This window comes from Idiotropiscis lumnitzeri, chromosome 1 (genome assembly GCF_059441095.1).
Source record: "Idiotropiscis lumnitzeri isolate Australia: NSW breed Sydney's pygmy pipehorse chromosome 1, RoL_Ilum_1.0, whole genome shotgun sequence".
Classification (NCBI taxonomy): Eukaryota; Metazoa; Chordata; class Actinopteri; order Syngnathiformes; family Syngnathidae; genus Idiotropiscis; species Idiotropiscis lumnitzeri.
In genome coordinates, this window is record NC_142391.1 from 43542170 (window position 1) to 43569887 (window position 27718).

General features: G+C 39.7%; 2 protein-coding genes across 2 annotated transcripts in view; both read left to right on the forward strand.

Annotated features, from left to right (window-relative positions):
• The first annotated feature begins 1218 nt into the window (after nucleotides 1-1218).
• On the forward strand, nucleotides 1219-22193 carry ncaph (non-SMC condensin I complex, subunit H). The gene is made up of 18 exons (XM_088306842.1): nucleotides 1219-1388; nucleotides 3727-3949; nucleotides 5461-5551; nucleotides 5659-5751; nucleotides 7169-7286; nucleotides 7421-7560; nucleotides 10862-11051; nucleotides 11208-11290; nucleotides 12842-13035; nucleotides 13190-13335; nucleotides 14445-14551; nucleotides 15029-15148; nucleotides 15436-15543; nucleotides 17287-17424; nucleotides 20741-20851; nucleotides 21019-21095; nucleotides 21341-21416; nucleotides 22075-22193. The coding sequence occupies exons 2-18, from the start codon at nucleotides 3732-3734 to the stop codon at nucleotides 22132-22134; spliced, it is 2070 nt and encodes a 689-aa protein (XP_088162968.1). The 5' UTR covers nucleotides 1219-1388; nucleotides 3727-3731; the 3' UTR covers nucleotides 22135-22193.
• Nucleotides 22194-25402: 3209 nt separating this feature from the next.
• vamp8 (vesicle-associated membrane protein 8 (endobrevin)) overlaps nucleotides 25403-27718 on the forward strand; it is an 18961-nt gene continuing 16645 nt past the window's right edge. The window contains exon 1 of the mRNA XM_088301831.1: nucleotides 25403-25638. Within this exon, the coding sequence (XP_088157957.1) occupies nucleotides 25624-25638 (15 nt within the window). The 5' untranslated portion in view covers nucleotides 25403-25623. The remainder of the gene's footprint in view (nucleotides 25639-27718) is intronic.

A 27718-nucleotide genomic window follows, 5' to 3' on the forward strand; every position in this document is an offset into this window, starting at 1 on the left:
TCTTCATAAGGCAATCCTTCAAATTGCAATTGCATCAAAAGCATTGTACTTGTACATTCCATATCTACGGTGGCTTCCCTCATCTGAACCAAAAAACCCATTGGCGGGCCACAATGGGCTCTAAAATTTGACAGAGGGGCCAGACCAGGAGCAGATGAATGGAGTGTTTTGGTAACCACACCTCATCGGAGAAAAAAAATACATTAAATTTTAAATGAAAGTGAACAAAAGCATTACAACAGTACATGTCTTTGATAGACCACATTATTTAGAAAATAAAACATTAACAAACTTTATTCATTTAATTCTTTTCAAGTTTGGCGGGCCGGATTAAAACGTTTCACGGGCTTCATGTGGCCCCTGGGCCGTAGTTTGCCTACGCCTGCTCGAAGGTATGAGTGTGAGCGTGTGAGCGCGGATGGTTGTTTGTCTATGTGTGCCCTTGGCTAGCAACCAGTTCAGGGTGTACCCCGCCTACTACCTCCGCGACCCCTGTGAGGACAGATAATGGATGGATAATAAAGAACATGAGACTTTGCCATTTCACACTTAATATTTCTTTCTATAATTAAATTAAATATTTTTTAAACGAGAAGATCGCGACCAAAGGTAATGACGAAAATTCGAACCAAGTGATAAAATAAATCTGCGTGCATTTACTCTAGTGCAGTCTATCCTGCACGTTGTTTATCTTCTACTGCCATCTTGTGACGGTTTTTTTAAGCAAAGAGTTGACCATTCGCCCTTCTTTTTAGGCTCCAACGAATTTAAGATATTACATTGAATATTAACGCCTGCACGTATCAGATAGAATTAAATTTCCTTCACAAATCTGTAGTTTATGCAATGTGAGATCCTAATCTCGCTGTGTATTTGAAAAATTGCAAGAATTACTTGTTTGGGGGACTTTTTACACCTTTATATATTTTTTTGCAATTGTGTTTTATTAATTATATTGTTATTATATTACATTTCCAATTTGAAGTCATTAGTGGCACATTTAAGAACTTATTTCATGGTGTATATTTAATTTTGTCACTTAATTTCCCTTTTGATCCTACATAACCTTATGCATGATTATGAATCGAACTACGAAAGACAGGTCCCATTTTAAAATAAGATCGAGAGATATCAAACACAAGTGAGGTTTATAAACGTAAAGGGTTTGTTTTCTTTTGGCGACATTTGCACGTCTGTTTTCTTTTGTTTCACATCCGGAAGTACGGTAGACGGATATGACGTTTTACACATTGTAGCGTCACGTAAGCGGTTCGGCGCAAAATTCAAATACTCAATAGCAACAAAGCGCTGTTGTTGTTTTTTTCTCGACTTTTATAAACCTGCACTGGATTTTTACACATTTCAGCATACTTTGAGCAAGTTTTAGGGTAAGGTTTATGCGTCAACGTATGCCCGTTAATAGTCCAGCAATATTTCAACTGTGAGATGTTGTTTACAGTGCTAAACCTAAACATTGTTACGCTAACGCTTTTTACGTGTCAACGGAGTCACTATGCTGGTTATATCGCATTTACTTTGTCGTGCTTTCCCATTGTGATGGGTTAAAATAACACGTTTTTACCCTTTATAATCTCGTTTGACAACATTTACGTCGCCTTCAACAACATCCATTCATTACCTGAGTCGCTTTTCCTCACGAGGTTCGCGGGGGTGCTGGAGCTTATCCCAGCTGTCTACGGGCAGTAGGCGGGGTACACTCTGAACTGGTTACCAGCCAATCGTTTTCAAATTAAATTCGTTATGTCTCAGTTCTGATTTACACTACTTGAGCAGTATCGGGCTTTATGGGAAAGGGATGTTGCAACTGCTCATTTCCAGCCTGACAGAGGAGTACAAATGCGCCAAAGTCAGACTGGAGATGCTGCTACTGGATCTAAGCGATCCATTTGTAGCCCAAGCTGCCCCCACTATAGCCACTGGGGGAAAGTGGACCCCAGCATTCAGAATCAAGGACACCGTGGGGTGAGTGCAAGAGGGCAGGAGTGGTCTTGGTGCCAGTACATCTGAGAAGGTGTGCCCAAGCTGTGGCACAGGCAAAGCAAGGGCAGCGGATGGCCTTCAAAGGAGTGGAGAAGCAAACGATTGCCTGTCCCTGTGGGACATTGAGGCATTCAGGGTGAGTTTTACCATCAGAGCTGCATACGATGTCCCACCTTCTACCGCTAACCTCAACCAGTGGTATGCCGAAGACCCCAAGTGCCCATTATACCCAAATCTAGCAACACTGAAGCACATATTGGTGGTATGCAAGACCAGCCTCACTCAAGGCCGTAATACATGGTGTCACAACCAGGTGCTAAAGTGTCTTGCCTACGTGCAGTAGTGTCAACGATGAAGGGTGAATGCCCTTCCACCCTGCGCAGCTTGCTGGCAGCCAAAATGGTTTGTTTGGGAGCGCGAGGCTAAAGCCAGTCTCACCACCATCCCATCCAACCCTGGGCAGCTGGACAAAACACGGGACTGGAAGATATTGGCAACCACCAACTTTAGACCAGACCTCGTTTTCTGTTCAGCCTCACTCAAGTTTGTGTATCTCATTGAACTAGCCATGCCCTGGGAAGGTGCAGTGGAGGAGGAATACGAGCGGAAGAAGCTGAGATATGTGGAACTGGCTGCTGATGAGGAAAGACCCCACCTGGGACGCTGGGATTCACTGCTGAACACTCTGGAGGGTGGCCACTTAACAACCTAAAGGATGCTATCACTCAATTGAACATCCCATCGGATCTCAAAGTATGCTGATGAGAGGGATAGGGATGTAGAAATTGTACATGACAATATACATTAATGTGTGCGTAGGTAAATTAAACTCCAAATCAGTTATATTCGTTGGTACATACAGTAAAGTACAGGGGAAAAAAGTTGGCTACGTGCGTATGGCACATACGAGTAAGTAAAAGCACTATGTTGCCTGTACTACATTTTAAAGGAAAATTACACCTTGTTTATGCACTAAATAATAACCTATTGTGCTCAGTCGATGTAAGCAGCTAAATGTGAAAAGTCAGAATATGCTAAGAATATTGTAACGCAAAAAGTTATGATACCTCCCATACTGAGTTATATATTATAGGACTCACTCCAGGCTTTTGACACCATCAAAGTCCTCCCAAGTGTAGGCACTCTTTTTGTTTACAATCAAATAATTAACAATGTGATAGCTCACTTTGGGTAACAAACTGGCATCATTGATCTGATTTTGGAAGTGCATAAGATGATGGATAGATGGATGACCGATAAGGCTACGCTTCGTGGTTTCCCTCTGCATGTGTGACATTATGTCATATCAATAAGGCAGCCGGAAACTAAGCATTGTGGGTAAACTGATGCCGGCTGGAAGGGTCTCTTCACAGAGGAAAAGCATGAGGAAATTTAATCTTGGCAAATAGTTGTAAGCATTTTGGTAGCAATAGCAACACACTGATAATACAGTCAAATGATTAAAATAACATACATTGACTTATAGAAATTGCATATTAATGCATCTATGAGAGGATGGACAAGGATACAATTCATACTGAAAAATGATTTGTCATCTATTCATGGCATTTATTTCCTGATAGTAAAACAGCCAAAGAAGTGCATCTTAAGTATTGGTGACTGTGGAAGCAGCGGACATCGCAAAAACTCAATACATTGAAACAACAGTATTGTTACTGGCCCATCCCTAAAAAGAATAATTTCTAATTTGCTCTCTGTGTTTAGCCAAGATGAGTGCGGCAACCACACCAATCTCGCGAGTACGACAAGGATGGGCATCGTCATCTATGAAGAACAAGGGCCTGTCACCAGCAGCCTGTAGCACACCTTTACTTGCAGCCTTCCCTGGCAACGATGACGAGACGGAGCGACGTCAGCGCAGACGCTCAAGAGTAATTGACCTTCAAACTGCTACGGATTCTTCTTTAAACGACTCCGCACCTCATAGGTATATGGTTCTATTCCTAGACAATAATTAGAGTGACGGAATCTCCTTTCCTCTGGGCTCAAGGTGTTCTATAAAAATCAAATAAGTTTATTTTTATTTTATTTTTTTTAAGAAAACTGAGTTTTTTTCCGTGTATGTTGGCAATCTTTTATGTTCAGTTAATCCAGTGATTGGCAATTATTTGCTGTTACGTTCCCTTGGGAAGAGGAAAACATTTTTTGCACACTCCAACTACCTTCCACAAATCTAAACAGTATCATTCGTCTAAAACATTTTAGGAGTATACCAATAATGTAATACATAACATTGTGTCCTTGTTAAAATTAAAGAAAATAAATATAGCTCGATTTACAACAAAGAATAACCTTATTAACATTGTTTTGTTTTTATTTTTAAGTATTTTTTTACCATTCTTTTCATCCCTATTTTTCTGTAGGCTCTCTTATGAAGAGGTGTTTTTTCACTGCACTTTATAAATATCTCCTGCTCTGTGTTGTGTCTGCAGCTGTGCGCCTGTTCGGTACAAAAAAAAATCTTAGCACTAATGCTCCACAGTGAGAGGAGAGCACCACCGCCACCTTCTAGAGTGCATATGCAATTATGACGTGCCTCAGCCCCGGGCTGCCCTGCCCCACTATTTAAAAAGGACTGGGTTCACTGAAAACTCAAATCCCGGCGCCAATATGCAGCCCTCCACATCATTTTATGTAGCCCGCCTAAGCAAATCATGTGTCAACTTCCATGACGCTGGCCAAAAGCTCTGCCAAAATGTTTAATTCTCAGGTGTAATTATAATAAATACTTTTTGTTTGCCTTTTCACAGCAACTTGAACAAACTTCTATCTTTCACTTCTGGTTTTAAAATTAGTAATCTATCATTTTGTTGTGTGTTATGGAATAACGCGATGATTCGATTCCGGTAAGCATTTATTTGGTTTCACGTGACTACAAAGTGGCCTGTGACAAAAATTAGTTTGACGCCCCTGCTCTAAATTTTTGTTAGGTGTGAATGTGAATGTTTTTTTTCTGCGTGTGCCCTGCAATCATTTGGCGACCAGTCCAGGGTATACGTCTCTTGCGCCAAGTCAGATGGGCTTGGCTCGGCTCCAGTCCACCTGTGCCCAGAATGAGGATAAGTGCTAAAGACAGTGGATAGATGGATGCCTCCGTCCCGCCACCAGCCTATTTTACAAGAATATGGGCAACTCTTATCACACATAGTAAGCAGTGCGTAGCTTCTTTTGGGTTGCCCAATGATTCCTTTGAGCAATTAACTTCACAGTTTTTTTTTCATGCTTTTTATGATGCAACAAAGTAATGATCAGAAAAACCCTAATGGATCAACTGCACTATATTTGTCTCTTAATCAGAGTCCCTTAGTTTTTCTAGAACAACACATCTCTTTCAAACACCAGATTATTAGATTTTGTTTGGATGATTGGTTGCTATCACATGAGTTGCAGGGAAAGTGTAATCTGAGCACTAATTGAAGAGATTAAAATTGTGTCCAGTGCTACATCGACACCCGCTGCTGTGCCAAAGTTATCCAACGCTCAAATCTCAGAACATTACTCCACCTGCATCAAACTCTCCACTGAGAATGTAAGTAGAGCATATTTTTGTGCAGACCTTAAAATGTCCAAATGACAGAGAAATCACTGAGCATTCATGTTATCATTACTAACGCACAGTTTGTCTCTTTTTGATAGAAAATTACAACGAAAAATGCCTTCGGACTACATCTTATTGATTACATGGCTGATATTCTTAAACAGAAAGATTCAGAGATTACAAACTTCAAGGTACAGTACGTTGGAGGCTTGGCATCTTGTTTTTGCGGTTGTGTGTTCAGAGAACCCCTGGTCTTTCATTTATACAATGGTATGCATTTATGTATTGAATATTAAAGAAAAATCTTAGAAGAATTTTAGTTAAATCTGACACAAAAGAACCATAATACTGTGCTGCTGTGTTTCTTAAACTTTTTTCAAGCATGGCTTCAAAAAATACATAGCTCTCCAAGTACCACCATAGTGACCGACAAATTTCAGTCATATAGTAGTTCATCAGAAACGATGCCAGCATTTTGTTCCTCAAAATTACATTTAATATTGAACGCCACTCTCGCATTAGCAAAGTTTGAACAGTAAAGTCTACAACTCATTGAGCGGCGAAAGTTTGTAAGCGTGTGCACACGTATAAATTATTTTCTTTTTCCGTCAGCGTTGGTTCAGTGTTGCAAAAAAGTTTTCTTGTCGCCATCAAAACATGTTCAAAATTTCTTTGCGACAACAGAAACTGAGACCATTAAAATTGATGTCGATAGTCTTTGCAAATCCTGACGGTGAAAAAAAACATTCACTAGGAGCGCACACACTTGCAAACCTTCGTCGCTCACAAGAGATACGGCCTTGACACTGCTTTTAGGAAGAGAAAAAAAAAAGTGTACCTCAATAAAGTTTCAATTAGAATGTATTGAACATGAAGTTGAATGAAATTTGTTTTGAAATGTTTCAAAGCAAACAGTTCTTCAAGATTAAATACCGTAGACCAACCCAGTACTTGCGGCATGGCACCTGTGGATTCGCGTATTTGCAGATTTTTTTTCCTCAATATTTTGAAATGTTTTTTGTTTTGTTAGTTGGGGAGTATTTTTCGGTTTCCCCCCATTGCATTATTTTCTGATTGGCAAAACATAATGGCTCATAATGAAATTTAAAATTGCTTGGTACATAGCAGGCTTCCTGGAAGCGTGATGGTCAAAATTGAAAGAGCCTGATTTAAAAAAATCACAAACAAAAAAAACTAATATGTATTTATTCATTTAAAAAGCGGCCATAAGTAAGGTGTAAAAAGGTAGTTGGTTATTTTTTTGTCACATAGGACCACACACTTCTGAACTCGATGCGTGAACAAATTATTAATTTGGGCCAAAATGTGTACATACAAGCAAAATACGTGCTCGTAAATTATTTCACTTTTAATTTCTCAATGCATGTATAAAAGGTCCACTATCCTAAACCATCAATAAAGGATTTGAAACAAACAACAAAAAAACCATGAACTGTTATTTTTTTTATTACCCATTATTACCCATTATTATGATTAAGCAGTTACACACAATAGATAGAATTCCATTCATTTTATTTTGCCGATCACGTGTAAATATGTATGACACACTTGCGCACTTGTCAGTCTCTTGTGTGTTTTCATTTACAGGTGGCAGCTGGGACACTGGATGCCAGTACTAAGATCTATGCTGTCCGTGTGGATGCAGTTCATGCTGATGCCTACAGAATACTCGGTGGCCTTGGGGCTGAAACTAAACCTGGAGACGGTTAGCGCCTCATTGCTTTGATTGCATGAACTGTGAATTGTTTTCAAATAACTACTCCCGTAACTGTCTGATTATGATTTTCCTCATATTTTAAAATGTCAAACCTACTGACCGATCTATGGGTGCAATCGCAGACAACGCAATAAATGAGGAAGAGCAAAATGAAGATGCTGAGGTAACAAGCAAGCAGCCAAAGAAGAAGAGACCCCCAAAGAAGACTGTGGAGCAGAACCTCAGCAACTTAAATAGTGCTGAGTCCGAGAGGAAATGTGAGGTACTGTCATTTCTATTGAATCTGCTTTAGGGTTGGGCGATAATTCAATATCAATATGTATTGCGACAGTCATGTAAAAGCCATTCAACGGTTGGTCAACGCTAACGTCATGCACTAGTATTCGTTCGCCACACTTAAATTGTATGAACATTGAATGGAGGCTAATGTAAATGTCAATTATACTGCTTTGGGTCGCATCTAATGCAGTTAAGCATTAATGCACATGTGGAGGGGAAACTGCACATTTTATGACACTACCATGTACACAAAAACAGTTTATTGTTTGAAAAAAATTAAATCAATGTAAATGACTCATGAAATAAATCACAGCCATATCGCCAGCTCCACAAAGCCCGACGTTTGAAAAGGAGTTTATTTACCGTTTTCACGACCATAAGGCGCACATTAAAGTCCCAAATATTCCCCAAAATAATGCGGCACGCCTTGTGTATAGACTAAGACCAGTGGCGCAAAAAATATAAATGCGGAAATGTGATAGGCGGAAAACTTTTGAGTGGGCATTTCTTGTGTCTCACCAGTAACCCTTCTCGTATCAGAGAGCGCAGCGTCAGTAGAGGGTACTATTTTTTCCTTTAACACTTGATAACTCACGCGCGCTAGTTGCTAACGCTTAGCGTGAGCACCCTCTACTGATGCTGCGCTCTTTGATACGAGAAGGGTCGGGCTGCAGCCGGGACGTTACTGATGGGACACAGTGGGCGTTCTTGTCAGCGTTTAGTCGACCAATGAGAAGGATCCAGTTAGAACCGGGGTGCTCCCGATTCGACAGTGTCGCGCAGCGGGCCTTGGTGATATGTTCTACCTATTTTATGGCATTAGAATTATGCCACAAGTACGTAATCATAATGTCAAATACCGCGTACAATAACATGTTTTGTGCATGCAAAAATGTGTTTCGTGTGTAAAAGAACCTCCAAGTGTACGCACAAAATAGGTTTTACGCTTACGGCTTCTCACATGTCGACGGATACAAAACGCTGATTCACTCCTGCCATAATTCTTAACCAATCAGGAGTCGGACACTAGGGCTGTTTCTGATTGGCTTTTACAGTACAATCGTAACTCAGAAGTGGGGTAAAAAAAATACAATACAACTTTATTTATATAGCGCATATATATAAAGCGCTTCCCATTTCATGTAATATAAATTGGAATAGAATGGCGCGGCGCTATTGCCAAACAACTGCCATGGCGACATCTAATGATGCAGACACAAATGTACGACTCCGGGAGGTGATTTTTTTATTATAAAAAATATAAATAAATAAACCTAACAGAAAAGCATTTATAGGAGCACATGGAACTAAAATGACAATAACATTAAGCGAATCAAAGATATTTGAAAAAAGTATTATTTTTATTATTACTAAAACAACAAAAGAACAGCGTGTCAGAATGCAGATGACCCTTCTATCAACTGTTTTTTGTTTGGAGTATTGGACTTGTTGCATAAAAACGCCATAGAGGCAGGTGACACCGGATGTGGCCCTTGGTGTGAGGGGGCGTTCCTCTTTCCAGAACAGGGTGTTGCCGTTAAAAAACGGGAACGCCCGTTTGTGGCTGCAGCTGGACCATATTGTTTTATACAGCGTGTCCTTTGGTCGTGAAAATATGGTAATCTTTATATTGACCAGTTGATAAGACTTTTTCATCGTTGCATTGACTTCTTTAACCCATGAGTGGGTCAAAAATGACCCGGTGAGGTAGTTTTCTTGAAATATCTTCGCACTGAAATTTTTGGGTCGTTTCATACTCCAGGTATTCCTCAAAAAACATGTTTTTGACATAATGCCATTCACATTTTTAACTTACCTTTTATACATTTTAAGAAATTATAGTTTTTGTATTACTACCCCAAACTTCCATAAGTGGGTCAAAAATGACCCGCTTGCATTTTCTATGGAATCCAATGGGAACTTTTGATTCTTATCAACTTTGGCTGGCAGCAATAAATTAATTGTGAACTACACAGACTATATCAGAAGTGCTACCCCTCAGGAAGATTATTTTACACAGCAAGAGCTGATGAAGCCTTCCAAGTCCATGGACATTCCAAACACAGAGTTTGAATTCAATGACAGACAATGGTCAGCTATGTCAGAAAGAAAATAAAAGCTGTTGTGCTCCAGAGCAAGATGCACCACGACAAGGTAGTGGATGAAAATAGCAGAAAGAAAGAAAAACAGAAGTGATTACATTTTACAGCAAGACGAAAGGAGGTGTAGACGCCATTGACCAGATTGTTGGCAAGTACAACTGCAAGCGCCAAACAAACACAGAGGTGGCCCATGGTGCTGTGGTACAACATAATTTCCATCGCCACCCTGAATGCCTACACTGTTTTCACAGTTCAGCACCCAGATTTTAAGAGCGGCATCATCAATGAACTCAATGAAATCTCTTCCTCAAAAAGCTGTCAAAGGAGCTTGTCACACCACACAAGAGTTGTCTGGAAGGCTGCATCAAACTACAAACCCAAAAAAGATAGAAACGTGCGGGGTGACAAAATCCACAACCCAGCCACAAAATAGAAGCAGCCAGGGCCATCCAAAGAGAAAAGGGTGTCAGATCTGCCCAAGTAACGTAAGCTCGCAGAGTTAAATGTAATATGTGAAAATGTGCAATGATCACATCCGTAAATGGGTCGTTTGTCTGAACTCCATACAATGACGAGACAAGAAGGCAAAACTGCGAAAAGAGGGAGGAATGATCAATGACTGGCACACCCCTACACACACACACGTGTGCACACACTAGCAGACACACACGGACAGCACATTTTTGTATAGGTTGGCTGGGTAATTTTATTTTTCAAAGATGTTAAAAAGTGAAAAATATTGATATTTCAAACATGAGATCATTTTTGTGTGGTCCTAAATATAATAGTAGTTATTATACACATGATTATTTGTCACCAAAATGGCATAGGAACACATTGATTCTAATATGGGTCATTTTTAACCCACTTGTGGAAGAGTGTAGGGTCCACTCACTCATGCATTTAAGGGTTAAGTCTTAATTTTAAGTATTGTCACTGTCCTGTGAAATTCCAATAATGCAAACATAAAATAATTGGGGGAAATATTGACTTACACAGTAAGTGTTTTATACAGGACAGGATGTTGTATAGCGACAATCTATAATCTGAGGCAATATTGTCTGTCTACTTGATCATTTCAAATGAAAAAGAAGTTATTGTTTGTCGACTTGTTTAAGTCGACTGTGGTTTTGTCCATCAAACTGTTAACATTGTTCTACTTGGCTGTTGTTTGCCCTCCAGGTTGACCCCATGTTTCATCACATGGCATCATCCTTTGATGAGAGTAGCACAGCTGGGGTCTTTCTGTCTGTTCTCTTCTGTGAAAACAGTCGCTGCGAGCTGCGATTTCCAGCCCACATGACCCTTCTGCAGTCTACATCCTCCTACTCGCCCCCACCTGCTATGACGGTCCCGACATCCCCATTCATGGGTAAGAAAAGAAAGAGAAAGAACAAGTACCCTATGCATCTCTTTGTTCTTCATATATATATAAATAAAGTTTTATTGTATTGTATTCATGTGCTTGATATGTTTGAAATGTTGAGCACCCTGTGAGTCAAACTTGTCTACGATATGATTCTGACAGCTGGATTGCAGCGGTCTCAGGAGAAAAGCGACATCTGCCCCTCTCTGCAGGACTTCTCCTTCACAAGATGGAACCCTGAACAGGTCAGAGAATAGTTTGACTTGGTTACAAGTAAATGTTGGCTATGAGACTATTTTAGTGATTGTTTGCATTTAAGTTCAAGTCCAATGCTAACTTGCCACCACAATAATGAATATTGTTAACATCAAGGAATTATTTTGTTACCTGACGTCATTTGTTTGTAACGGCGCAATGGTTGTTATTTGGATTAGATTATATTGTGCATATCCTTCATTTGGGACAGAAATGAAAATAGGAAATTGAAATAAGGATGTGTGACTCACTATAATGGCATAATCAAGAAAGATTTCCAGAGAAATGTCCTTGACAATAGTAAAGCCCAAAATATACATCCAAGTCAGCAAATGAATGGCTTCACAAGAAGAGGGGAGTATTTGAATTCTCCTGGAAATATTTGTGTGGCCTGAAGAGAGCTTTATACATGAGATTCTCACACAATGTTCTGGAAAAAGTGGGCACGTTACCAGTTAAGATACGCCACATTGACCATTTCTCAGCAGTGTTAAACTTGTTTAATTGTGGGTCACATATGGTTGTCGTCGTAAACAATGTCAACTTTGTATCAAAAGTGAGATCATTTACCGAATGACACTTAATGACATCTGTCATAAGGGTTCATTCATGTCATGCTTATGACAATCTAATGAACCCACATTCAAATAAAGTGTACCCAAAAAGACATAAATGTGTATCCGCAAGGGCAATAACGATAGGTCAGCAAAGGCTCACAGTTTGTGGGTCGAAATTCACATTTTATGTCTCAAACAAATACTGCAATGCAAAACTGCGATTTGGTGGTTTATTTTGCAAAATGCAGACCTTGCTAAACGTTACAAAAATTACTGAACGCTACCAACACTTGTAACTCGCCGTGGTTGTTTGGAATATTTTTGTTGAAAATCATTACAGTGGCTGCTGCTACAGAGGGCTTTAGTTTTCCCTCCGTTCCCTCCGTGTGGGAACCGGGAGGTGGGGAGAGTGGCCGCCCAGGTGGGTCCCTCATAACCCATTGGGGAAGAGAGCCCTCTTTTGTGTGTGTGCCTGTGTTTGCAGTGAGATGAAGCATATTACTACAACGTACAGATGAAATGTTGATGGTCTGTGTTCTGCAATCCACATTAGTTCTTGCTGCTACGAGCTTCCTTCATCATCAATGCACGAGTGTCTTATAACACTTAGGGTGCTATTTTCGTAGACAGAGCATTAAAACGGGCACATCTTTGTGTTTGTATTGGGAAAAAGTCTAGTTTATTGCTCTTGGAAATTTGGCGGACCATACTGCGCCATGCTGGGCGGACTGAGGTTGTTTTGTTTTTTTACATGCTCCTGGCACACCTGACAATTTGTTGACTGTAAGCAGACTAGAGCTAAAATCCGGTGGAACCAGGTAGTGTGTCGCAATGCTCAGAAAGTACTCAAGTTAATAATTTATCATTTATTATTTCCATCCTAAAATGATCAGGTTTGCTGAAAACAAACAGATCATGATCTGATTACTTATGGAGGGGAAGTTTACACATCAAACTTCTTCGCTGGTATTTATCCTCTTTCAGACAATGAACCAACTTTTGGAGAAAATGAAGCAGGGTGAGCATGTTTTTGACGTCAATGCTGAGCATGAACCCGAAGCTGATGACGAGGATTACCCTGAATTTGATGGAGACTACGAAGAGGGGCTGGGTGACTGTGAGGAAGCGCTCAAGGAACAGAAAGACAGTTGTGAGGCCTTGGTCTCTGGAAGAGGACGGTGAGAACAACAGACAAGCATTTTTGTCTTCTACTCAAAGTAATGTTGATGCTTACAGAATTGTGTAAATGTCACCAGTTGTAAGGATATCATTTCATCAAATAAAGTTTTGTATTGTTCTATGAAAAATGTCGTACTTTCAATGGTGTTCTAGGGACGTGATACCAATTGGAGAGGGAGATATCGCCACTATGTGTCTGCAGCTGTCATCTCAGCCCCGGGAGTATTCGTACTTTAGCCCAAGGACAATGGCCACATGGGCTGGACCAGGCTACTGGCAGTTCAAGCCAAAACACAAATGTAAGTCATTTGAAATGAGGGGAAATAAAATTGTCCCCATGGTCTGAGAGTAATGGGAACAGAAATATGCACCCACCTCCATAAGTCTTTCTTTGGTGCTAAGTTAGCTTGTTGAGCTGTTGTAGAAGTTGTGTTCTTTAATATAGAATGGCTTGGTTGGCTGCAATCTGTTTTTACCGGTAGATTCCAACTGCACGGCAGTGCAAACGTCACACCAAGAGTGGATGAACAATAAGATAACAATATAAGACAGTCTTTTATTTTTGCGTTCTGTTAAAGAAATTTAAGTTTGTATGTTCATCTGTTAGTTTTGTTGTTTAGTTTGTCATCTTATCAAGTTTCAAACTATAACTAATCTTACAGGCCCCCTTTGTTGCACATGCATTCGTATCTTTCTGGCCTCTAATTGAAGTTTCGACAGCTACGGGTGCCAGGTACGGCCTCCTCGCGAATGTGACTCCCCAACGCCAGAACCCTTTTCTGTAAACACCTCCCTTGGGGTGTTGATGACCTCTTTAACCCTTCGTGGATAATGTTGGGGCCCGAGGCCTCTTAAGGCTGTAACTTATGCATTTAGGGAGGTCCAACACAAGGCTTGGTATTTCTAAAGCAACAATATCGTCATGGCCATAAAATAAGTTGTACATGTTAAGCCTTGTGAAAATACACTACACAGGTCAAATGAAGTTCAAAGTGAACATGCTCCCTTTTGCCGTTAGGATAAGCAGAAGTATGAACAAAAGGTGTCTTGTAAGCTGAAACCGTTAGAATAGGCAGGAAGAGGGTGGGCAAGTGGGATGGAGTCAAATGTCAAGTTTTCCATTCTGTATGTATTGCATATTCAAATTGCTTATGCTGATGCAAATAAAAACCATGTGTGCAGTCGAACACGCTGGCTTCGCCTCGGAGTTCGAGGGCTGCCCCGCGCGTAAATGACAGACAATCTTGGCTGGTTGATTCATTTGTTCAGGCTTGTTTTGATAGAAACATCCTTAACACGTTCCTATCAAGATGAAATATGTTCATAATTTCAATTATCATAGAGTTCAAGAGTTTGTTACATGTTTGTTTACAGCAAAAATAACCTACTTTTTTATTCTTCCCATCAGTGGACCACTTGCCTGACAAGGAGACACGGAAAAAGAAGCCCAAAAAGGCCTTGGAACTAGACTTCAACACTGATGTCAACTTTGATACCTACTTCCGCACCACCAGAGTAACTGTTTTCTTTATACATTATCTTCATTACACAATTTGCTGTCAGAAGTGATTATTCGTCTCATCTGAATTTGAGTTTAACGAGAAAATACAATATGGTCAAATGATATATATGGATTCAGTTATCCCCATTATCCTTATAAAATGTAAATGAAATTGATGAGCTGATCACATAAACAGTTATATAATTATGTTTTTACTCAACACAACATGAAAATATCACAGGGCTGACTTGAAAAGTATGTGAACCTTTGGCTTTATCAACTAGCTAATAACACGTCAACCATGCATTTCCAATGGCTGCAGACGAGACCTGCACTAAAATGTCTTGCTAAACTTGGGATTTGATATTTTTTCTTATTGACTGAGACACATCCTGGCCCCATGCAGCCCAAACCATGATTCAACATTGTAAATAGATTTTCTTGTAACTATAATAAGTGTTATGAATCTCACATCATCTTCCCTTTTGTAGGCTGCTACCACTATCAGCAGGTCAGCCCTCAGTTCCAGCAACAAGAAAACAATTCTCCCAGCAGACTTCCTGTTTCCCCCAAAGACTCTCTCCCAGCTCAGTCTTAAACCCACCATGTCGGTGAGGCCATATCTTTTTTTTTTAATTCAATAAGTACAAGTGAAATGGGTGTGTGTTGTGTGTAGTTTTTTTTCTAGGTTGGGTTTCTTTATTTTTCCTCCTCCAGTGTTCTAACTTCCTGTATGACTCTGAAATCACAAAAAAATAGAAGTCTTTTGCCAGATTTAATACCATTCTTGTTTATTATGATCATTACTGTATTCATCCATTTTCCAACCATCTCTGGGATGGATTTTACTTATCAGTAGTGCCTGAAAATAATATACTTGATTTTTGTTTTACTGTAGTTATGTCAAGAAGCGCAAAAGAGGCTCTCTGGAGAGTTTGGAGAAGGCATTGGCGACTACGACTACAACAATCCCAACGATACAGTCAACTTTTGTCCAGGGATTCAGGTATGAAATCCAATTTTGAGTTTGCTTCTCGAAAAAGGTACTGTGACATTAGGAATCCTCATTGTCAACCCTGCAGGTTTTCACGCTCCCAGGAGCATCACGTTCTCATCTATTTTAAGCTTCTCTTGAACAAAGAAAAGAGTCTTCATGACTTTTAGCTTTGCTGTGCTCAAGTGCACACGTATCATAAATGAAAATGCGACATATATTTCGTGCATATGTTGTTGTAGTGTATTTTCTTTTACAGTAATACCCCGGTTATTGCGGTTAATGGGGAACGAGACCACCCGCGAAAACTGAAAATCCGCGAAGTAGCGGCGCCCCTTCAAAAATGCTTGAAAAAACCTATACAGGTATACAGTATACCCCCCTGTATACACTACACCATATAGAATACGGGTAGAGTGAGAGAGAGAGTGAAATTCATGTTATAACAAAAAAAAAACAAATTATTATTAAAACTTATTATTTTTTTATTCCCCAGCCATTATTTTTGTATTTATTCAATTACTTCTTTTTGTATTTATTTAATTACTTCGACTTTTACCTGCTGGTACGCCGTCCGGTGTGCCCTGTGAAATGAAAGGTGGAATTCTTCATTTATTTATTTATTCATTCATAACTGACAGGCTCGTGCCCGGGCGGAAGAGGTGCTCCTCTTCGGCTTAATTGTCACGCACACCGGACCTGCTCCCCCGAAGCGTTTCTCCGTTCGGTTGAACTCGGTTTCATTTCGCCTCGCTCGTGCCCCGGGCGGAAGGTGCTCCTCTTCGTCGTAATTGCCACGCACGCCGGCCGGCCTCCTTCGTAGCTCTCGTACGGTCCCGAACGGAGCGAAATGTCGCCCCGCTCGTGCCCGGGCGGAAGGTGCTCCTCTTCGGCTTAACTGCCACGCACGCCGGCCGGAGCTCTGGTACGGTCCGAACCGCGCAAAACGTCGCCCCCAATCGTGCCCGGGGAGAACGTGCTCTTCTTCGTCCACTCTCCTCTTCGGCCGTCTAACCGCTCCAGCGCCCCGTCGTGCCGCTCGGCAAAACTACAATGCCCCCGCGGAGCAGAGCGAATGGAGAGCCCCGATCGTGCCCGGGCAAAAAAGTTTTTAATTTTTGAATATTTTTTAGACCCGCGAAGCACTGAACCCGCGAAAGGTGAACCGCAAAGTAGCGGGCTATTACTGTACTCTACTTGATGCTGTGTCTGCTTTTGGATTAAAAAAAATAAAATACAGAAAGGTTGGCAGTATTTAATTTGCAATTGTATGTATTCTAACAATTTTCAAAATGCGAGGAAAGAGTTTACCATAAATATTTATTCAACGTACTTTCAACACAGCATACTCCCTCTGTCAATATTATGTAGGAAACACAATAAACGGAAATTAGTATGACATTTTTTCAACCGTTTAAACAATGAAGTAACATTTTACTTTGGCATAAACACAGCACTAACTTGTACAAACACACAACAATACTCATGGGCATATTTTGCTCTCCTTTTTAATTACACGAGAGGAGGCAGCATGCTGTGTTCTTTGTGGCTTATAAAACCAGTGTAGTTAATGTATTTTGTGGGTTCGTCTTATTTACATGTTTGCTCAAAAGACTGAATTTCACAGTTGTACAAAAAATGAAATGTGGCCTTGTGCAGTGATATGTAAATACTTGACATTCGGGCTATCAACGTTTGACTTCCTCCAACAAATGAACCATGGCGTTTACAGTCTTTACCCATCATCCTCTTCAGGCTGCTGACAGTGACGATGACTTGGAAGGATTTCCCGACTCAGACGACACACAACCTTCAGGCGAGAGTTTTCCACCGCCCTCACAAGAAGGCGTCTCGACCTATGGTGATGAAGACCTTGTACCGGAACCACACAGAGTATGTTGGTATCAAGCTATTTCTCACATTAGCCGTTTCTTATTGACCTAAGGTTTCACTTTACATAGACGAAATGCTCTGAAATGTTTTCGTTTAATGTTTTCTTTCACAAGTAGGGGCACTCTATACTTCATAAAATAAGCTAAATAAATCTAGATTTTTTTCTCTCTCTCAGGCCTGTTCTGTTTTAATTAGCAAAGTTGTTGCCGTGTTGAAAAGCACTCTTTTAACAATCTGTTTATGTACCTTTATGTGCATTCACAGTACAAAATCGTTAGGTACATGCAGAAAATAACAAATTTTTTTCAACATAGAAAACTGCGGTTTATAGCCTGGTGCGGCTTGTATATATTTTATTTCAACTCACCACACGTTACAATAAACTATACAATAAGCAACAAATAGTGAACAGTTCATCAAAATAGAGGATGCAAGCTGTCTCACTGCTTTTAAGGCAGTACTCACCCAGCAGGAATTTAATTGGCGGCTGCAAAGTGGCAAGGACTGCCTAGAGGGATTCTGTTAACACCTCAATGAGTATTAGCCGTTATACTTCCCCCAGCTGGCCAGAGCTGACACACCAGAAGGAGCAACATTTAATAGATGCGTGTGACAAAAACCTTTTCATTCTATTACGTCATTACCGTATCCATCCATCCATTATCTGATCCGCTCCTCCTCACAAGGTTCGCGGGAGCCTATCCCAGATGTCCTCAGGCAGTAGGCGTAGTACACCCTGGACTGGTTGCCAGCCAATCGCAGGGCACACCAAGACAAACAACCATCCGCTCACATACTCACACCTAGGGACAATTTTGAGTGTTCAGTCAACCTCCCATGCATGTTTTTGAAAATGTGGGAGGAAACCCAAGTACCCGGAGTAAACCCACGCAGGCACGGGGAGAACATGCAAACTCTGCACAGGAAGGCTGGTGCTGGAATCGAACCCTGCGCCTCAGATCTAAATATAATTTCCGATTAGAATAAATTAGAATAAACAATTTTTTTAACAACCGCGCAGTGATTAAGGATGCACCAATACCTCTTTCGATTAGACTAGTTTGTGTAAATACTTTACAGCTGTGTACTTCAATCAATCAAACATTATTTATTAGAGCCCTTTTCTTCATCAAAATGCAACTCAAAGTGCTTCGCATTGTAAAGGGACGCTTCATTAACGTCAACATTTGCACTTATATAATAGGTATGCATGCAACAATTACACCAGTACCAAAATTCCTGCCCCCAAAAGACTCTGTAGTGATTTTAGGGTTATTTTGTGATCAGATTTACGACAAGTTGGCACGCCCCCTTTTGGAGCTTGGCTTGTTATTTTTTCCTCATTAAAAGGAGGCGTTTTTCGTCACTTATTTACTATTTTTTCAAAAATTAATAGATGAAAAAAAAAGAACTAATTTCAGTTTCCTGATCGAAAAATATATAAACTGAGCTTTTGGAAAATGAGCCATCCTGGCTCTTGTCCTCCTTTAAATATAAGTGCCAAAGGCTCAGCAATAAAATCAGCTGCCACTTTTAAAAAGAAGCAACTGGTTGCAAATGCTTTATTTAGAAAAAAAACACAAAAATAATCAGTTTGCTTTAGTGGAGGACTTCAGAGAACTGAGAATATTTACTGAGTAGATGTAGAGAGGCTGAAATTCTGGCGATTTGGACAGTCTTATGGTTAACAAGTTTTCTGAATGATTAGTCAATTATAAAAAAATATATATAACTATATTGATTAATTTATCTTCAATTAGCTGTTGATGGATTAATAGTTGCACCTGTAATCAACACAGTTCACCACTTTATTTACAAATATAAGTTTAAACTGCCATTCAAAGCAAATATCAAAAACACCTAGAAACGCTGCCGGTTTCTTGAGGTCTGAGCTCATCACTGTTTGACTGATGCGAAGTGAAAAAGTGAGCTGTGTTCTGACGACTCCATATTTGAAATTGTTTTGGGAAATCATGGCTGTCGTGACCTCCAGGTCAAATAGGTAAGTCCAAAAATGAGGGCACTATACTTAAAGCACCAATTCCTCTTTCGATTAGACTAGTTAGTTAGTTAGTGAGTTAGTTGCCGTTATGAAAAGCACTGCTGTGATGCACAAGCATCAAAAATGAAAGCACATTGTAGCTGATTCATTAACTGACATGGGGACAGTGATGAAAAGAAGAGCATTTCACATATATGATAATACTAAAGCAAAAAACAGTTACCTTTATTTTCCAATACATCACCTCAGCAACTCCAAACATCTGCAGTACAATATTGTACTTAATAATCAACTTTTATCAATGTAAAAAATTAAATAAGTAAATAACATCGTACTCACCAGGGATGCTAATGCAGAGGCTCCTGTCGGTCTGTATATGCTGTATGGAACACTCATACATAACTAATCTGAAAGTGCCTGCACCAAAAAAATTCTGGATTGAAACCAGCCACTCAGCGAAGTAGTGTTGGTTGCACTATCCTCATAAAGTCCAGATTTTCTTGAAAAGTGCATCTGAAAACTGATTATTTATTTTTTTAAATCATGGTCCAATATATTCCTCCATCAAAAATAAAGCTTGGGCATACATAGAGCTCAAACAATCAGAAGCGATAGTCGATGAACCAAAGAAAGGATGGAAGAAGTCACTCATCACAAGGCCTACAGCAAGTGTGGGCAAACTACGGCCCGTTAAACGTTTTAATCCGGCCCGCTGAATTTGAAAAAAAATAAATGAATAAACCTTGTTAATGTTTTATTTTCAAAATACTGTCGTTTTTCAACATATATATTGCTGTAATGCTTTTGTTCACTTTCATTTCAAATTAAATGTATTTTTTTTCTCTCTGCTGTGAGGTTACCAAAACACTCCAGCTCAACGACTCCTGGTCCGGCCCCTCTGTCAAATTTTAGAACCCACTGTGGCCTGCCAATCAAAATGTTTGCCCACCCTGGCCTACAGAATCAATATGGTGCGGTCAAGTCATACTATCAAATGAGGACAAAAGAATGATGATAATAAATTATTTCCCTTAATTTAAGATGTAAATGTAGGTCTCTGCTACTGCTAGTCTTTTGGTCTACAGAGAAGGCTTTGGGGGTCCTGGTGGCAGGCCACTGGGATTTACCTTAGTGTTTAACTAATCTATATGAGTTATTTTTTTAATTGAACTACTCAAATACATTTTCAGGATATTCTAACTTATTGATACCTGTAATCGAATGTGTCCTACTGCTTTAACTTCTAGGTGAAAAAACAATCATGCTCTAAACAGCACACAGAATGTTCAGAATCTGTTTTACATCTCCATGCAGGTCAACAAGATAGAGATAAACTATGCTAAGACAGCCAAGAAAATGGACATGAAGCGACTCAAGAGCGGCATGTGGACTCTTCTAACTGAAAGCCCAGAAAACCCCACCAAGGTAACTTATTTTGAGATTTCCCATGGTTCACCTTTTTTTATGTTGTGCTTGTTCTTTTTTTTCCATTTGTCATTGCATGCACCCTTTAGCTTTTCAACTGCAAATATTTTCCATAACAGTTATGTATGTCTGTTCTGCCGGTTATGCCTAAATCATTTTCAATCTAGGAGGTGGAGGTTACAGAGAAACCTGAGATTTGTGGGGAAAAAGTCTTCAGCCAGACCACAAAGACCTTGCTTCAAAGGTAACAGACCTAGTACAGAATTTACCTGAGTTAAAGGCGGAATAATAGTGACTAAAAGTGGTTCACAAATTACTTTGTATGTCTGTATCAGTCTCTAGTTCTCACTGAGTAATGATATGGATTTATGATAAATTGTTGCTTGCACAGTAGTAAAATATAAATGCATTGCAGTCAACAATATGTCCTTATATAAATCAGCGACATTTAAATGTACTACTAAAGACTGAAACTCTCTGCTGGTCTAGACTTCCCAACACAATGGCTCAGAACCTGTCGATACCTTTGGCATTTGTTGCTCTGCTGCATCTTGCAAACGAAAAGGTGAGTAAGCCCTCGTGATGACTTGTTTTACTCATTCCTGAGATTATTTTACACCAATTTGAGGGGAGACGTTCATGTTGCTGCATTAGAGACCACAGATCCCGTTTCTCTCATGGTATTTCTCTTCCAACCCTCCAAAAGAAATTGTTGGATGACACATGTCCCCTGCGTTTGATTTACGGTAATTTGGTACCATAGTCGTAATATGCACTACGGTGGTTTGAACAATGCTCTCTTCTTCATAATTTTTCAACAATGTTTAAAATATTTCCAGATCGTCATTTAATATGTCCCCCTTAATATGTAAAGCAGGGCAGTATTGCGCCCGAAATTTGGCGTCAAACAATTTTTGTTTCTCCTGTTCACGGTAATTAGCCGATACGGTGATAATAGGTCTTATCATTTTTGTAACACACTACAGTAGTATGCATAGTGCAACTGTGCACAATATGTCAGCCTGACAAAAATATGTAGCGCTCTGCTCCATTCTCTTCCTTCTCCCCCAAGACCACCACATCCTCCTCCTCCTTTAAGACCAGCATTGACACCTCACTGCCACTGCCATCAGTGGACAGGCTCTTCTGTATTTGTCCCGAATTTCCCAATTGCCACCAAAGCCCATCTTCCAATCTGTTTTTTTTCTGCTCTGTTTTTGCAGAATTTGGAGCTGGTGAAGGTTGATGACATGTCAGACATCATCATCAGGCAAGGCCGTTGAAGAGAAATGACTTATCTTTTGCTATTTTGTACGGAGCCCCTTAGGGGACATGGAAGAGAAAAAAAATAATTTGCGTTCCCTCGCAAAATCTTTGCGTTCCCTTGCAAAGTTTGCAAGGGAACGCAAAGTTGTTTTTTTTCTCTTCCGTGTCCCCTAAGGGGCTCCGTAATTTTGTACCCATCTCTGTTTAATGTGTATATGTCGTCCCTCAGCAGCAATGTTGCTTGGTTGGCTTCCATAGATTTCAGATAAATGTAATCAGATTGGATGGAATGTTGCGCTTTGGTGAGGCGTTCTTCTTCAGGTGAAAAAAAAAACAGGTTCCATTATTTATTGGATGAAGTTTCATTGGTATTGCTTTTGGAGGTTGTTAACTGCAGATGATATAGTAAAAGGCAGGTTTTGGCTATGAGTAGCATTCTGGTACATGATTTGGATAACATTTGGATGATATTTTCAAACCTATTTTAATGCCTTTAAACCACCACCATGTTGTAAGCAATTTGTAGAAACTCAAAACATTCACATTCCAATAGAGCCTGTATCTTCATCTGACATGTCACTGACTGAAATTCTTTGGCTTGAGTGTTCAAGCTCCTGCAACTTTGTGAAGAAGGACTAAATAATAAAGTTGTTTCTTCATTTGTATCTGCTATTTTCCAAAGTGGCCTTTTATTGTGGACCAGTGTGAAGCACAGTTGCACATCCCACCCATTTATTTAGACCACTTATTCCATACCGCGTCAAAGGCCGCAGGTGGTTTGTAACACACTACATTTACTGCATTATGTTTGCTTAAAGGTGAAGTCAAGTTAAAAAAAAAAAAAGTTTGCTTCATTCATGTTGTTTTATCAAGATTTTTTTTATTTAGTTATTGTGGTGCTATATCTGAATGAGCTCATTCCTATTTAATATATTTTCCTATTTGACATCTATGCTTTGATCTAGAATATAATAAATTGGAAAGTTGGTCTCGAATGTAATATCAAATGGATTTTAAAAGTCCTTAATGTAACTTGCCTTCAACAGTAGCAACCCTCTAAAAGGGACGTATTCTGTCTTTTCTCTTTTTTTTCTTTAAATTGCTTGGCGAAAAATAGATGGAATCTTGACATATTATGCAGGCCCAACCCTCAATTGTGCCATTCCACTTCCAGGTAGATTACTTGTGAATTCCTATTTCCAAAAGCAAGCAATTGTGATTTTTGCCAGGTTTCGAGTAACAGAGGGCCTAATTTAACTAATAATGCACCACTCTGAGTTTCACCACACGTCTTGTATGGGTGAGGATGTGGCTTCCAAGCAACATCCGAATTACAAAATTCGACAAGGTGTCAAGCTAAAAAGTAGGCAAAGCTGCTGTGTGTTTTGTTGGATGCACATCTCACCATAATGATAACCATATTCTTGATTGACCCGACTGTCAGGGTGGCTTGAGCAGAGGTGTGATTGCTTGAGAGCCCACCTTCACAACTGAGTGATTTCAATCCAGTAGTTAAAAGTGTGCCTTTATTCTTGGTCCTTGGGGTATTTTGACAAAAGCATGTCAACGGACATCGGAAAACAGTTGTAATTGAGTGGGGGAGGGGGTCTATTACATGTCTCCTTCAACACTATAATATGAACGAGGCTGTTTGTCAACAGAAAATATTTGTATTTACGGGAATATTTTCCAGCAAACACAATTGTTTTTCTGTTGTGCATAATTATGGCTTCTTCTAGCTTCTTGCATTGCAGAGCAGCCTGCAGCAGTCATTCCTGAAAACTAATAGTAGTGAAGAGGTCAACCAGCACCTTCTTAAATAGGTGGAACAGGTTTGTCTGGGCAGGTGCTGGTAGATGGGTGGAACGCGGAATGACGTCAGATTGTACAGTTACTGTACCCGCTGTAATGAATGCCAGATATTCAACAAGTCAAATTTTGAGACACAACAGAACCTGGTGTTGGATTATTTTTCATTTTTAATCAAATGTGCTACAGGGTCAGAACATGTACCCCTTTTCACTTAAGTTTTCAGTTAAAAATATACATGCCACTAAACTGCAAAATACAAACCTGTTATAGCCATGACATGGTTTACACCAGCAGTGGGCAAAGTACGCCGCTGGGGCCATGTATGAGCCACCATTTTTTCATTTATTTTTTATTATTAAATGTTTCCACCCCCACTAATATTTGAATGATAAACTCTCTAAGCAAGTACTCACGTGTCCAACAAATATGTCATATACAGTATTTGACCCCTCAAATAATGTCACTGGATATTCTTTTGGTCTAATCTAGATTAGATTTTACACATCATTTGTTTGACTGGCTCGGATTGCCAGATATTTTGTATTTCATGTGAAATCGGTGATCGGTTAGTATGAATGGAATGGTTAGAATGTCAAAAGAACATCAAACAGCGGCGGCTCAGGTTCTGGCCACAAAAAGATCCGAATACATTCCTCCAGTCCTAAAGGCTTTACACTGGTTCTGTATTAGCTGTAGAATAGACTTTAAACTTGTCCTACATGTCTATAAATCACTGAATGGTTTGAGTCTTGAGGACATTCAATAAAGGCTGATTGAATTTAAACCCAATAGGGATCTGAGATCTGTCGACTTGGGTCAATTAATGGAGCCCAGAGTTCAACATAAACATGGTGAAGTTCTGAAGCTGCATTTAGCTCTTATGCTTCACACAAATGTAATAAAATACCAACAAAAGTGAGGTCACCCCAATTAATTGCCAATTAAAAAAAATGTTAGTTATTTTAGTAAAAATACTTTTATTTCCTTACTTTCAAATGTTAAGATTTTTGTTAACATGTCTAAATGTCTGGTCATTTTTGTAAGATGCTATTGTTTTCTCTGCTTTGCTTCTGGATGTTTGTGTTGTGCCTTTGCTTGTGTGAAACACGAACATGAAATGTGCTGTATAAATAAAACTGCCTTGCCTAACCCTAGTCATAACACACGGGGGAAACGCCTGTGAATGACGTCATCAGGTCGTACCACTGACGTCGATTATGAAAAAAATGGGGATAAAAATAATGATTATTTGGATTTATCATTTCGGGGGGAAAAGACATAAGAACATAACAGTTTAACAATGAAGTAGGTCATAGAAAGTTATTAATTGATGACAGGAAGGAAATACTTCAATATTGTAACGTTACAACTAGACGAATAGATTGGGGAACAAATATACAACATCGAATTTTTTTTTCCTTGATTCGTAAGCACATACACTGAACCGGACCGTGCTGTTTATTTTCCTCCTCGAACAGCAATCAACACACAAGCAACCGGTGTCAGGTACCGGGACAAAGGAGTGAAGTTTGAAGTGAGGGAGAAAAAAACGCAACCAGGAAGTTGAACGAGGGGAAGCGTCTACTTTCGTGTTGTAATTATCCTGCTGAAGAATAAAAGCTTGTGCGAATAGCGTCAACTTCGAAGAAAGTCAAGTTTTAGTTTATGGTGAAAACTGCTCTTTTTGCCATAAAATGGACTATGACCCGGTAAGGAATATTTGACGCTTATTCACAAATTAGCTTTTGTGCGTTGAAGTCGTTTATACTTCTGTGTGTGCTTCCAAATATAATGAGCTGTATTTGCTATAACCTTTTAATGTTTTGTTTAAAACAAATTCCAAAGGTCAGATATCTTCTTTGGCCTTAAAAAAAGCGAACAAAACGACTCGGTTAAAGCTCCCGTTGAACGTCATGCCTTCATTTCCTTGTCGAGAACCAAGCCATTTTGTCGCGTTAAACTTGCTCTAAATTCGTGTCCTGGACTTGTCGAAGTTTTATATATTGTTGCTTGAGTTAAATTTGTCAACTACGTGAATAATCCTGACGTACATGGTTAGTTATTAGTTTGTCATTTTGACCGAATTGTTTGTACTCCTAAACTGTACCTGTGCTTATGTAGTCAACTGGGCCTCGGGGCACTTGACTACCAGTTAAACTTTACATTAGTTCTGTATTAAATTGACCAAATTGCAGATTTCGCCAATGGGGCTCACTAATCATTATGGAATTAGATGATTTTATGGACTTCGGGCGATTTCGAGTGAATTGGGGGAAGTTATTGGGCATGGTTTTGACATAATCTGTCATCACATAGTGAGCCAAATAGGGAAGAACCAATTTATCTACATCAGCTGCATTCCACCCGACCAGTCTCAGTCCCACAGTGGCAATGGATGATGATGATGATGATGCGGTGTGTCCTGTTCAACTGTTGTAACTTACTGGGTTGACTGAACGAGGCAAAGACATTTGAACCCTGGGCTACAGCTGAATATGCTTTTCAAATTCAAAATGTCTTGTCATTTTCGCATAGCAATCGTGAAAGCAGCACACGGCATTCACATTCTGTATGGACAGCCAATGCTGTGTGGAAGAAATGCTGCAAATTACAGCACTGTGTCACAAGCGACTGAGCCAAATAAGATGTTGAATGTCTGTGTTTATGATTCACGTACAGTATGTGCTATCCGTTTTGCTGTGCTGCCTTTTGCAGGTAGTGAGCAATGTGTTTTGGATATGTGGGTGTTGATGTGCACTATGCATTGGGAAACATGTTATAATTACAAACACTGACAAATTAAAATATTTTTTGTGAAGCACTTGTCCTCATTAGGCTTGGCTCGTGAGTGCTACTTAAGGTAAGTGGCAGTCCAACATCGCAGGAGTGGAATTTGTCATTTTGTAATTATATTATAAAGATGCTTAAAAATGTGATTTCAATAAAATGAACGAGATATTAGAAATTGTCAAAAACCAAAGAATCACTATTTAAGTCACATTACAATACGTTATTTCTATAGCGCATTTCACAACAGCTGGAGCTGTAAGAAAGCAGTTTCCATATGGCGTCATATAAATTCGCAGGAAATTAGAACACAAACAAAAACAACTTCTACAGTAAATGGCAGAAGAACAGTAGAACGACAGTCTCATATTGAGACGAAAGCAAAAGACACCATAACTTCTGTCTTCTTTTTGTTGAAATTCAACAAATTTAGTGCAGCCAGATTTTGATATCCTCTAACGCAGGCGTGGGCAAACCACATGTTAAACGTTTTAATCCAGCTCTCCAAATTCGAAAAAAATTACGTGAATAAACCTTGTTAATGTTTTATTTTCTAAATACTCTGGTGTGTCAAACACAGATATTTTGTTGAAATGCTTTTGTTCATCTTCATTTAAAATTAAATGAATTTTTTTTCTCCGATGAGGTGAGATTACCAAAACACTCCATCCATCTTCTCCTGGTCCGGCCCCTCTGTCAAATTTTAGAACCCGTTGTGGCCCACCAATCAAAAAGTTCAAACAGCACTTCCCGTTATGGACAACATCGGGACGGGAGCGGAGACATGTCGAGCATTTTGCATCCACATCCGACTTGTGGTCGAGTCGCAACATGGATCCCCGTTTGAGCCTGAATGTGCATTACATAGGCGACAAGTGGCGACCGCGCACCTGAGTACTCGCGACGGCACATTTTCCTGATGAAGCACACTTGTTTATTTGGCATTGGCATTCCAATGGCATTTTTTGAATTTTATTTAGCATTTTGTTTACAGGCGACTAG

Bases quoted from the DNA above. Each gene is read 5' to 3' on its own strand.
- ncaph (XM_088306842.1), top strand. From the start codon at position 3,732: ATGAGTGCGGCAACCACACCAATCTCGCGAGTACGACAAGGATGGGCA. The intron at 15,149-15,435 runs GTGAGGCCATAT...GTTTTACTGTAG, and splicing joins GTCTTAAACCCACCATGTCG to TTATGTCAAGAAGCGCAAAA. The intron at 15,544-17,286 runs GTATGAAATCCA...CATCCTCTTCAG, and splicing joins ACTTTTGTCCAGGGATTCAG to GCTGCTGACAGTGACGATGA.